Source organism: Pseudorasbora parva, chromosome 11 (genome assembly GCF_024679245.1).
Source record: "Pseudorasbora parva isolate DD20220531a chromosome 11, ASM2467924v1, whole genome shotgun sequence".
NCBI classification, from domain to species: domain Eukaryota; kingdom Metazoa; phylum Chordata; class Actinopteri; order Cypriniformes; family Gobionidae; genus Pseudorasbora; species Pseudorasbora parva.
In genome coordinates, this window is record NC_090182.1 from 8,990,125 (window position 1) to 9,004,371 (window position 14,247).

The following is a 14,247-nucleotide window of genomic DNA, read 5'->3' on the forward strand; positions in this document are numbered from 1 at the left end:
GCCAGCATCCGTGGTCCACACACGGATCCCCTGTTCCAACACCTTATATTCGTTAGTTTGATTCAGTCAGCATAATTTGATGTACTTTTATTTTCCTTTTATTCAGACACTTTTTGAACACGTAACTCAATCCCTTCCCTAAACCTACCCATTTGTGTATTATAAAAAACAGGATATAACAGGCAGATACGACTGCAAGCACAATTTATTCAGAAACTACAAATATTCCAAGTGTTCCGAGCAGGGGCGTGGGACTGGGGGGATAAAGGGTACTGAGTAACCAGGGCCCAAGGCAGGGAAGTCCATTTTCTATACATACACATACATGGTACGGGGGCCCAGCAAGATGGTTTGTACCCAGGGCCCAAAATTTGGTGCTACGCCCCTGGTTCCGAGGCCAAACGATTGATTTCTGTGAAGAAAGTCCGCAAAAGCGATCAGTAACGTCGAGTCCATCCGGCGAATATTAATACATTTCAAATATAGCCGCCGGAAGAAACGTAACGTCAGCTTTGACAGCATTAGCTGTCGTGTGTCTCGTGACCGATCGCGTCATGCTGAAGAGACTCTTTTGTATCATTTGAATCAGAATTATGAACGAGTGTGTGTGTGGAGCGCGGTCATCATTTCAACGATTAAAACATTAGGAGATATCGTATGACTTCAGAAGACTTGGAATGCAACATGAGTTAATACTTCTATACTGTTTCTGGTCCGTTTTTGCAATAAATAACTGTGACTGTACATTTATTTGCCTGTTATGTGTTTTATATTGTTGATAAGTGGGTAGGTTTAGGGTAGGAGTGGAGTTAGTTGCTCCGAAATATAAAAGTAGGCTATTAATGTTCATAAAATCATGAACATTACAAATGTTACAACATTACAATTACAACATTACATTACAAATGTTCTTTTACAAATACAAATAATTAAATGTGTGTTGGGAATCCGTGTGTGGACCACAGATGCTGGCTGTCATTGACTTACATAGGCATCACTTCCGTGAACCCATCGCAGAATTTTTGGCGATTCCGCAAAACTACCACGGATTTTTGAGTTAAGGGTCCGTGTTCATGTCACAGAATTCTGTAAGACCAGGTTGATTTGGAAACATTTCTAAATGTCCCAATTAAAGATCTTGTAAGTTTTATAAACCTTTGTAAACCCAGCCAGTATAATCACAATGAAAGTATCCAAACTACAATATTTAACACACACACACACACACACACACACACACACACACACACACACACACACACACACACACACACACACACACACACACACACACACACACACACACACACACACACACACACACACACACACGCTCAAACACAGACGTCACTACCTGAACCTTACAGCGATTGGCTGCCAACCACAATTTTCTCTTGATATTTGCATCGAGAGCTGTAGAAGTTAAGAAATGGACAACTTTTTGATGCTCTCGGCCACTTTCATTGCTTTCTCCGGTCTGCTGTCAATCCCACAATGCACCGTGCAAATGTGAAGCTCAATTTGTGAATGAATTAAAAGTGCTTGCTGTGCATGCTCCGTGCCAGTGGGCACGCACTGTAGGTTCCCTGGTTAGTTTCCATGGCTGTTAATTAGTTCCCACACACCTGTTTCTGTTCTTCTCATTATCTCCCCGGTTTATATACAATGAATTTCTTCAGCTTCTTTGTTCGTTATTGTTGATGTTGATGTGTAGTTGTGGTTCTCCTTGCTAATTAGAGGACACTTTACTTACTTATCTTTGATTTGTGATACATGTTCATCTACACGTGACAATTGAATTCATGAAACTTTAACTATTTAATCGTTTATTTAAAAATGTACAATAATAATTTCACAGTTTTGTTCAGTTTGTCTTAGTTTTCATGGACTTTCAGTCTGTTTTCATTTGCCACGTGTTTCTTCGTTGAAGTGCCCGCCACTCATCTGTCTCCTTGGTTACAGTCATTATTAGTTCATATGTGTCAGCTGTGTGTAGTAATCATCCTCATTTATGTTCACTTTTTAAGTTGTTCCTTCTCCTGCACTCCTTTTCCGGTCACCGTTATCTTTAAGTGTGCTGTGCCATTGCCATCTGCTAGGGATGGGCAAATGAAGCCTCATAAAATACTAAGGCTTTCCCCTGATTGTTTCGAGAAAAGATTTGAAGCGCCAAAGTGTCGAAAACATTGCCATCTTGTGGCAGGTCATATTTACAGCAGCTTTAAACCGTAGTGCGCAACACCCTTGCTTTATCTTTAAAGCACAAATAAAAGTCAGGCAATACTAAATGTTCAATTTTCTGATTATATAATTCACATATTAACTCTTTCCCTGCCAAACACGTTTTTACGTTATTTGTGAGAAAATGCTTCCCTGCCAAACACAGAATTTTACGTTATTTCTGAGAAAATGCTTCCCTGTTTTGTCTGTTAGTTCTAGGGGGCACTATTACTGTGCGTTCACACCGGCGCACAAAATTCGCTCTTGCCGCCCTGCCAACGACGCTGTAGAAAGATTTGTGGACGCGCTGCAGCTCTGACGTAGACCGAATGTTTGTTTTTTTAAAACTGTATTTAAAGAGGCTGCAAATCAAACAAGCATGTTGATTGATAGACTGACCACAAGTAGGGTATAACTTAACCTCATGAAATCATTTAAATGTGAAAGTAAGAATGAAAAAACGAGCGTTCTAGCGCCTATAAAATAGTGTTGCGCGACTTCTTAACAAATTACACATTACTATGAATGATCTCGTCATAAATGATAGGGAAACCTGCACAGCAATGATTAACTTCTCTTACATTTTGCTTGGGAAATAATGTGGTCGGAACCAAAGTTTGTATGCCTGCGAACCGCGTCATAGCTCATTACCATAAAGTTGAGCTGATTTCAACTCTCCTCAACGGCCAAATCGTCCAAGACACGTCGCGCCGCTCTCGCCGGAGCTCGCTGCCCGGCTCCCATTGAAAATGAACGACTTCCGGCCACCTTGCCGCTCTCGCCGCCGGCGGTGTGAACACACAGTTACACATCTTCTAAATGAGTATAGAATCAGCTGATCAAATGCAGTAAAACAAGCCATCATATGTAAGCAGATGCATATGTAAAATAATGTGAGCATCATCATTAAACATTACATAAATCAAAAAAGTTACTTTTGGCATGTAAAAATGTTACTGAATGAAATGTGGACCCAGGACGAGCTACAGGACTGTGAAGTATTAGGGGTGTTGATGAAACCAATCTATACCATCTGTGTTTAATCACTACTCTGAATCTGATCTGGATACAGTCTTTCACAAAAACTAGATTTTTTTTGTTGTTGATTTTTGTATGAAATTTACCCATTTTCAAGTATTGATAAAAAAGGAATGCATGAAGCTAAAATAAAACATAGAAGAGTCAGATTTATATATATATATATATATATATATATATATATATATATATATATATATATATATATATATATATATATATATATATATATATATATATATATATATATATATATATATATATATATATATATATATATATATATATATTGCATGATCAGACTTTTTTTTAAATGCTGGCGGGGAAAGAGTTCAAGTGTGGCAATACATTAAATCTATTTGAATAATTGTATTAATATTATAATCCTTTTATAATAAAACATCCTAAAACACCATTCTTTGTAAACGTTAGAAATGGTTGTGTGTGAAAATCCCAGTAACTGAGCAGATTGTGAAATAATACCGGCCCGTCTGGCACCAACGACCATGCCACACTCAAAATTGCTTAAATCATCTTTCTTTCTCATTCTGCCATTCAGTTTGGAGTTCAGGAGATTAGGCTTGTTTGAGATGCGCCTTGCCTCGCCTGAAATAAAGGCGAGACTAGGCGGCTGCAGTGAGGGGAGGAGTGAAAAAAGTGCAGGCAAGCCGGACAGTTCTCTCGTCTCGTAGTGGATCAGACGCCTGCGAGATCAGTTGCGGATATCGCGGGATTCACACTCGTGCACTCTGTTGCTGATAAACTGGATGCTTTTATATGAAAATAAATATTATGAACAAAACACCCAAAGTTTTTGTTATTTATTTCCATTCGAAAGGCCTGTTTATCAAGCATTTTTACTTTAATTACATACATGCTTTTATATATTTTTATTAATATGACAACAATCAAATAACCAACAGAGAGATCGCACTCTCTGAGAATTTGAGAATATCCACACATAATTTATACACATAAAAACATATCAGAGTTTTAAAATCAAATATTTAAAAAAAAAGAACCATACATCACGGTTGTTTAAACCAATAAGCATTAAGCTGTGTCATCAGCAAGTCGTTTCCCATCATGCTTTTGCTCCGCGCAGTCGATGGAGAGCGACTGCGCTCGACTGCAGAATCCGACACATCCGCCTGGCCATCGCGAGAGATTTTTGACATACGTCAGCATGACGTCAGAGCAAGGCGGACCGCCCTCGGACACACTTCTAACTGGCATGCATCTTGCGCTGATCACCGGTGATCGGTTCTGCGCAGATTTTGCTCATCTCAAACAAGCCTATAGTCTTGACCAGGACCACACCCCTAAATGCATTGAATCAACTGCCATGTGATTGGTTGATTAGATAATTGCATTAATGAGAAATTGAACAGGTGTCCCTAATAATCCTTTAGGTGAGTGTAGAGCTCTACTTTAGAATTTATTCATTTTTTCAAATTCCATGATGACATTCTGCTATATACAGCAAATTCTATTTATTATAAACTGGATTCTGTGTTTTCTGCATCCACATAGGCCCATAGTCTTGCCCTCTGTCACCTATCTTTCTAATGTAGCTCCACCGAGAATCACAGATAATGGACAGGCGCTGAGAAAAAAAGAGCTTTCCTCAATGCAAACACTGAGCCCTGATGCCGAGGAATAACTGCCCCATCTGAATACAGAACAGGGACACATAAAAGAAAGCAAGATGAAAGTCAGAGATAAAATGACAAAACAAGATGAACATGTCAAATAAAGTGAAAGAGAAGAGGCCGTGAGACAATAAAGACGGGAGGAAATGAAAGAAATGGACTTTCAAATGACACATTTTTTTTATCAGTTTCTCTCTTTCTGTGGTAATTGCTTCCTGATGTATGCAGCACTTTTCCAATTAAAGATCATGTCAGTGATCTGAAGTCATTAAAATACAGACATAATGTTCCTACCAGACCGAACCTTCATCTCTGCTCAGATCTCGCAGCATAACTGACAGAGAGACTCGGTTCTGTTGGGGAAGCAAGCCTTTGGGAAATAAGTGCAAACAGGCTAGAGGTCATGAATCTAAATTACACACAACAACAACAACAGACCCTTAAAATAACCGACTGATGTGTCATCAAAACACAACAAGAGCACCTCTTTATTGCTCAGTCAGTGCTCAGGATACGTGAATCATCATATCCTGTAAGTATCAACTACTGACTAAATTAGCACTTTGAGATTTTGTTTAATATAAAGTGCATTATAAATAAAATGTATTATTATTATTATTATTATTACTGACAAGCTGTGTCTTATTTCTAGCCCGATCTCACGAAAATGCGTATAAATAGTATGAGTTTGCAATCACGTGGAATGTATACGCCATTTTGGCGTGCATATGGTACACGGTTTTTCGCGTGCATATGATACACACTTTATAGTGTATTATACGTACAAACCCCCCACCCCACCACCCTAAACCTACCCAAGAGTGTGTCATATGCACTCCTTATTACACGGCTCTGTGAAATACTTGATTCTGATTGGTCAATCGCGCATTCCAGCGGTACGTTATTTCCAGATAACACCCGCTCATACGGGTACTACGAGTTATCTTGACTGGTACTACTTCTATGCTTAACGCTGGCGCCATCTTGTGGATTAAACAGCCGTGGGTTACAATGGAAGACTTCAAGGCAGGTTTCCTTTATAATGTTTTTAATATAGATATTTTTCTTACACAAACGCATCGATTCGAATCAGAAGGCTCTATTAACCCATCGGAGCCGTGTGGAGCACGTTATTTGACGGACAGCTGCATTTTTATGGACTTCAAACACAACTACAACTAGGCTACTGCTTGGATTAACGTTAGCCTGGACTTTTTAAATATAACTCCGATTGTATTTGTCTGAAAGAAGAATGTCATATACACCTATAATGACTTGAGGGTGAGTAAATCATTGGCTTGGTTTCATTTTTGGGTTAACTAACCCTTTCAGCATTCATTTTCAACATTTAGCAGCAATAGATAAAGGCTTAAAGCAGGTTGGAACTGTTTTTCTTCGCGGAAGCTTTGCGTAAGAACTAATAAAATATTTAATCTCAAGACAATATTTTGTGTCTAATAATTATTTATTTGAGAATAGTAGCCGTGTAATAAGCGGGATAATGTACGCCCAGCCGGTTGTTATCGCAGAATAAACCCCTTCAGAGTGATGCAAGACCCCGAACTGATCACTCTGTCGGGGTTTATTCTGCGATAACAACCGTCTGGGTGTACATTATCCCTTACATAAAGTGTGTATCATATGCACACAAAAAACTGCCTAGCATTTGCACGCCAAAACTCATTTTGGCACATCCATTTCACGAGATTTCACACTCGTATTATTTATATACATGACCATGAGATCGTGTTGCTCATTTCAGAAGGCTGCGTCCTCCAGAGGTCGCATTCGAAGGCTGCATACGTCATAAGGCCGTCTCATTTAAAAAAAGTGAGTAGGACACTCCAAATGCGCCCTTCGAATGCGTCCTTCATTTACAGGAGTGCGCATTAGGTGTAGCCTTTGCGGCTGGAGATAACCCACAATTCTTTGCATCGCCGTTAACAACAGTCATATAATTTTTTTTAATATTATATGAAAAAAACTGCACCACTGCCAGATATACATGCGAGCGTAGGTGTGGTGTTTAAAATGTAAGTTCAAGCCTGTTTTTATTTTTTAAGCTCTATTACCTCAAACAGATAGTTGTGGTTAACAGGATTACAACGCTTTAGTGCTTTTTAAACGTTTAGAACAGTACATTGCTGTCAAGACAAGAAACATTTTATAGTAATTTTCAAGTTATAAATCATTTTCATTCATATAAAAGGTTCCCCCTCGGCAGAACTCGCATTCCCAGGCCATCGCAATACGAACGAAAGGGTTAAAATGAGTCATCATCCAGTAAGAGTATGGTGATAAAATGAATCAGGAGAAGCACAGATCATTTGATAAGAAATCAGTTCATATTGAGTTCTCTGCTTTCTGACAACTTGTGACTTATTTGGTCTCTTTTAGGGGGAAACATCTTAGAGAGATAATAAAAAAATTCCAAATGTTGCCTCCATTTAATCTCAAGTGAAAAACCTTAGATGTTAAATATATCTCATTTGAGATGTTTCTTTCCTGTGGGTTATAGTACATCTGAATGTCACTTTAACTTTGTGTAAACACCATCATGCCCCGATCGCTCTCCTCCTTTCCTCCAGAAAACGTGTTCATGATGTCCAGGTTTGGTCCAAAACACTAAATCCACTATTCATGTTCCCCTTTGGACACACACACACACACACACACACACACACACACACACACACACACACACACACACACACACACACACACACACACACACACACACACACACACACACACACACACACAATAAAAACCTCAGTTCTTGCATCTGAGTGTTTTTCTTTCTTGAGGCTTTTTCCAATGCGTCTCTTATGGTTTGTTAAGACAGGCAGCAAAAATGTTTCGGTGTGTCCAGCTCAAATCCGTTTATTTTTCTGTAGTCTAAACAGCACATGCCACTTTCACAAATCCAATCCAAACCAGATTCACAGGTCTTTTCAAATTCAAATAAATTTAGACTTTTGGAAATGTGTCCCAATTTGAGCATCTAATCAGATTTCAAATCCTTTTTTTTTTTGGAACGAGTGTTGTCTGTATGTAACCTCATGAAAAGTACTCATTATTGACTACAATATTATACTTTATTATATCATAATTTATTTAAATAAAATAATAATAAATTAATATTTCATAGTCAAGTTGAATTGGTAAAAAAAAAATCATAATTCTTTCTAAGTAGAGCTATTCAAGTCATCTGGAGAAACTTCCTATATTTGTAGATAGCGCAATATATATTGCAGAAAAACGAAATATCTCAGTGTCTGTCAGTTTTTTTTTTCAATATCGTGCAGCACTAATTATACATAGATGTAAGGTGTGTTCGACATCGGCTGCGGCTGGATGGATGCGATCGGCGAGAGTAGCCTCGTGCAGTCGGGGAGGAGCTGCAAACGGAGACGTGAAGTCGGACCCTTCCTGCTTCCCGTAGTGACGCTTGCACTGCGTTTGCAAACTTTATCACAGCTGAAGTTAAATAAATGCAATTTTTTTAAATCAGTTTTAGTTTGATAAACATGACAATATAACATCGCGACAAGTCCCCCTTGAGAATCTGCAGCGGCTGCATCAGCCGGCTGCTCTCGAATCGCTCTGGCGGTACTTTGTTGACATACGTCACAGTCACGTGCAGTCGGCACTGTATCAAGTCGGACAAAATTTCTAACTGGCATGCAGTGCTTCAAGTCAGCCGCCGATCGGTCTGCGCATCGCTAGGTGAAGTCGAACAAGCCTATTTACTATGTATATATACTCCCCAGGCATTTAATTAGGTACACCTGTTTAACTGCTTGCTAATGCAGATTAGCCAATAACATGGCAGCAACTCAATGCATGTAGGCATGTAGACATGGACAAAATCGATCTGCTGAAGCTCAAACTGAGCATCAGAATGGGGAAGAAAGGTGATTGAAGTGACTTTGAATTTGGCATGGTTGTTATTCCAGATGGGCTGGTATTTCTGAGTATTTCAGAAACTGCTGATCTACTGGGATTTTCACACACAGACATCTCTAGGGTTAGGCCAAAAAAGACAAAATATCCAGTGAGCGACAGTTCTGTGGGTGAAAAAGCCTTGTTGATGCCAGAGTTCAGAGGAGAATGACCAGACTGGTTCAGCTGATAGAAAGGCAACAGTAACTCAAATAAGCGCTTACAACTGAGGTCTGCAGAAGAGCATCTTTGAGCGCACAACATGTCCAAGCCTGAAGCAGATCAGGGGCTACTGCACCAGAAGACACACCATTAGCACTCCTGTCAGCTAAGAACAGAAAACCAAGGCTACAATTCACACAAGCTTGTTAAAACTGTATGCTGACCATTTCCATCCCTTTATGACAGTGTGCCCATCTTCTGATGGCTTCTTCCAGCAGGATAACGTGCGTGGCAAGCAGAGCAGGGGCGATTGCCATGAGAGAACGGCGCAAGGCCAGTGGCGTGATTGATAATGAGTGTTACCTGCGCAACATATCTTGTATCTCTCACGGAGGAGCTTCGGAAGCATAAAAGGAGGAGCAATGACAGTTAAGGAAGAAAGAGGACCAGGCCTGGACTTTACATTGTGTTTTTGTTTGTTTTATTACATGTGTGTGGCGGTCACTCATGAGTACTTCCATTTTGTGCTTATTTGTAATTCAAGTAGGTTAAATGTTTGCTAGTTCCTGCCTCCTTTTTCCCACAACAACACACCTTGCTACAATGTGCATGTCACAAAGCTCAAATAATTTCAAACTGGTTTCTTAAATATGACAAGTTCTCAAATGGCCTCCGCACAGAACAATCAGTCAGGACAAACCGATTTAAGCACCTGTAAAATGACGGTCATTTCTCGTGATTGGATTTAAACAAAAAAAACAACAAACACAAACTAGTGATGCAAAGTCGTATTTCCACGATCCGGTTCTTCTCGGACAGTTCAGCTCAATGACCCGGATTAAAAAGCCGATTCATAGGTTCTTGACTATGATGTCACTATGCATTTATTGTATGCTTTTTAATTAGGGCCAGGACTCAATTAAAAAAATTAATCTAATTAATTAGAGGCTTTGTAATTAATTAATCAAAATTAATTGCATTTTAATTGCATATAAATATTTCAGCTGAGAACAGTGAAAAGTAATTTTTCACATGGATTTTAGTATACCATTGAATAATGACTGAAAACATAAGCTTAATCAACAAAATATTGTTTATTTATTTCAGTCCAGCAGACCAGTGCGATGTTTGCCATTAAGTGTATCAAAAGCATATTTGTGATATTTGAGGCTCGATGTGCGGCGGTGATACGCAAATTCCTTGTTGTATAGCTTGCACACAACCATGCTCTTGTCGACGCTTCCATCCTTTCGTTTTTTTAAACAAAATTTCCCATCCACGGGGCCAAGCAAAGCGGTCTCATCAGCTTCTTCGTTCATGTTCATTGTTGTGGTGACTTGTGAACGCTACGCTAGTTGGTGTTCCAGTATAATCGGTCCGTCGAAACACATTCATTGAAAAACGTTCCGCGGTGCAAAAATAAATGTGGTTAAAATTATGTTCTTTATTTTTTGCATAATTAATTTTAAATAACGCATTAAAGTCCCGCAATTAATTAATCTTAATTAACGAGTAAAAGTCCCGTAATTAATTAATCTTAATTAACGAGTAAAAGTCCCGTAATTAATTAATCTTAATTAACGAGTAAAAGTCCCGTAATTAATTAATCTTAATTAACGCGTTAAAGTCCCGTAATTAATTAATCTTAATTAACGCGTTAAAGTTCTGGCCCTATTTTTAATACATTTCTGTGTCATATTATATTAAGGGAACATTCATATAAATTAATAATCTGTATCAATGCAAATTGAAACAATCGAATGGTTATTTGCGTGAGTGCGTCGGATTCAACTGAAAATTGCGCAAATACAGCTCACGTTACAGGCACTGATCAACAAAAGCTGATGTTACATGTCTAAAGTAGCTATATAGAAAGAATAAACCAGTTTTATAAACGTATATATTTTGCTTAACAATAATTGAAGTTTCACAAACTAATTTCGGGAGAAGCACGCGCAGACAATTAAATCTAACTAAACACAGGTGGAGCAGGCTCAGATAATTAACCTAATTGGAGCACAAGAGGGGCACATTAAACTAATCAGTTAATCAATGATAGGAGGTGTATATAGACAGCCGATTTACCTTCCTGTCATTGACAGTTTCTCAGCATCCCACCACCACCCCTTCTCCGCACTTACTTAAATCAACTGCTATAAATATCAAAACAAATCACAAATTGCAATCTAGTTCTAAACTTTCTTTTTTGGGGGGGGGGGGGGGATACTCTGGGTTCAGGGAAAATTTCCGAGCCCGGAGCCCTCTCCGGACAGCACGCCAAATACGCATAATCTTTACTCTATTTAATTGATGTAAGTGTGAACTCGTGAATCTACATGTATAATAAATTACAGTAAAATGTATGGTTTTTGCATGTTTTAATAAACATGTTCTTTTTCAGTCGGACGTGCTACTTCGGCTTTTGCGTCTTGCGTCATCAACACGGAACTAAAGTTCAATTCAGTTTGATGAGTGAACCGGCTTGACTGGTTACTTGCTGAGAACCGGCTCAAAAGAACGATTTGTTCTAGAACCTAACATTACTAACACAAACTGGAGCTTTGCGCAGTGTGTATCAAGCTCTTGTCTTCATTTCTCCAGATTGAATCTCTGTTCAGCCAGTTCACGGGTCCATTCAGCATCTTAACAAACAGGAAATGACTCACCGTTCTTCTCTGTGTGTGGTTTGATAACTTCCTGTCCTGGCAGGCAGGGACACGGACCATCACATTTCACAGAGATGCTCTTGCTAGAGCTGCAGGCCTGGAATTGAAGTTTACACTGTGGAAAAACAGAGATGATTTTGAGTGGTGCATCTGGAGACACTATCACATCCAGGCTAAACGTCACAATCAGACTGTTGAGATTTATCGCTCACGAAATGATGACATGATTTTAGTTCCTTTGAAGCGGGGTGATTGCTTCATCAGATCTGATCACACAGAAGCAGTGTAAAATCTGCGGTGTTCTTTGGGGTTTAATTAAAGATGATGTCATATTTAGATTAAAAGACTAAATAAAAGTGTAATACTTTATTTTCCAACGCAGACTTAATTAAACAAATATCAGACAGTCCTGATAATTAATATTGAGACATGAGACCCCTTATGAATTGCTGAAACTGTAAGATGCATGTATGAAACTGTATGTAAGAACATAATATTAATGTCATTCTGTAAAGTCTTATGTAAGCATATGTGTCCATATTTAAGCTCAATATGTGTGTTGAGGACATTTGCTGCTATGCTGATATTCATAATACCATTATGGCGGAGAATAAAGAGAGAATTAAATAAATCTGTGATGTGTATTTGCTGTGCTTTGCTTGCTCTTGTTATCTTGGTGAGTGCTAAACCTTCCACCGACCCCTTAAAAAAGCCTTGCCTAAACAACACACACCATTCAAAACATGTGTGTGTGTGTTTGTGTGCAATGTGCATATCACTGAACAATTTTCTGCCAGATAAATGAGTCCGTAAAGTCCACTGATGAAGAAGTAAACTCTGGCAATACACAAAGATTGAAACAGGAGAAATACTTCCAGAAACCAGTCGGTCAACACAATCCCGTAACTAAAGCTTGGTCATGATGTGCAAAAAGGAAGCCATATGTGAACATGGTCCAGAAGTGCTTTCGTGCCCTGTGGGTTAAGGCTCATTTAAAATGGACCGTTTCAAAGTGGAAAAGTGTTCTATGGTCAGACGAGTACAAATTTGATCTTCTTGTAGGAAACCTCCGGGCTAAAGAGGACGGGGACCGTTCGGCCTGTTATCAGAGTTCAGTTCAAAAGCCAGCGCCTCTGATGGTATAGGGGTGCATAAGTGCATACGGTATGGGCAGCTTGGATGTTTTGGAAGACACTATGAATGCTAAAAGGTATATAAAGGTTTAAGAGCAACATATGCTCCCCTCCAGATGACATCTATTTCAGGGAAGGCCTTGTGTACTTCAGCGGGACAATGCCAAACCCCATACTGCATCTATTAAAACAGTATGGGTTCGTCGTAGAAGAGTCACCTAAAGAGAACATTTGTTGCATATTTAAACAAACAAACACAAAAATACGTCAAAGACGACCCCAAACTCTTAAAGCTACACTGTATAACTTTTTTTTGTTTATTCTTAGCTAAAAACACTTATTTCTTTCAAAAATTAATGTGCTCATTAATGCATATTTACTTCTTTCAAGTAGTAAAGTATTCTCGTAAGTTTATAATATGCCATTGAAAATACATACGGGTGAGGGGTTCGAATGCTGGTCCCCATGTTGCCCCGCCATCTTGAAAGTACATTAGCCAAAGAGGGACATACCCGCAAATTCAAGATTCGCCTTTCGCGTTTTAACACTCGATGGCATCGTGTCGAATGTGAAGAGGGGGATTGCCATGTTAATCTTGGACTAAATGGGCCACCGTAGGAGTTAAAACGAAATCAGAATTGAGAGGAACAGAAACTAATATTCACTGGACGTCATATACCTTTACACCGCTAGATGTGGGAAAATATCACACAGTGTAGCTTTAAGCAGCTGGAAACCTATATCAGGCAAGAATGGGACCAAATTCCAACACCAACACTCCAGATACTCATAAACTTTATGCTCAGACATCTCCAAATGATGTTTTGAAAAGAAGAGAAGATGACCTAAAGCAGGCATCAAAACTGAAATGAGCTCAATTATTAGATAAAAGTGTACAATTTCTCTGTTTAAACATTTGTATGTCATTAAAGAATGGGTATTAAATGTTTTTATTGTAAAGTTTAACATCAGCTCAGTGGTGTAAGCAGATTATATAATATATAAAACATTATTATATCCAAACCAATCCAATAACGACACCAGCTCAAAATTCAGAATAAACACATATAGTCAGCCTAGTGGAGCACGGCTTAAGCAATCGTGCTTTATTTATTTATTTATTTATTTATTTATTTATTAACATTTATGCGTGCATTTTGATGTAATAATGTGACAACCCGAAATGAGGCAATTTATGTGCTTGGTTTTAATAAAATCTGTTTAACTAACGAGGAAGATTTGAGTTCTGAAACTTACTGGATATTTTTAAGGGACATATGACCTCTTATATGTCAAAAGCTCAAGGAAAATTTGATTTCTCAATTCATGACCCCTTTGAGGCATCTGTATCTTATTTTTAACACTGAAAAGTGTTAACATTTATGTGTGCATAAAAAGTTAAATTTTGCCAGTGAGAACGATGCTGAGCCA

General features: G+C 38.6%; 1 protein-coding gene across 2 annotated transcripts in view; it reads right to left on the reverse strand.

Moving 5' to 3' along the window:
• spock1 (SPARC (osteonectin), cwcv and kazal like domains proteoglycan 1) overlaps positions 1–14,247 on the reverse strand; it is a 274,152-nt gene that overhangs the window by 32,834 nt on the left and 227,071 nt on the right. For both annotated transcript variants that reach the window (XM_067456978.1, XM_067456977.1), the window contains one exon: positions 11,684–11,798. In XM_067456978.1, coding sequence (XP_067313079.1) covers positions 11,684–11,798 — 115 coding nt within the window. The remainder of the gene's footprint in view (positions 1–11,683; positions 11,799–14,247) is intronic.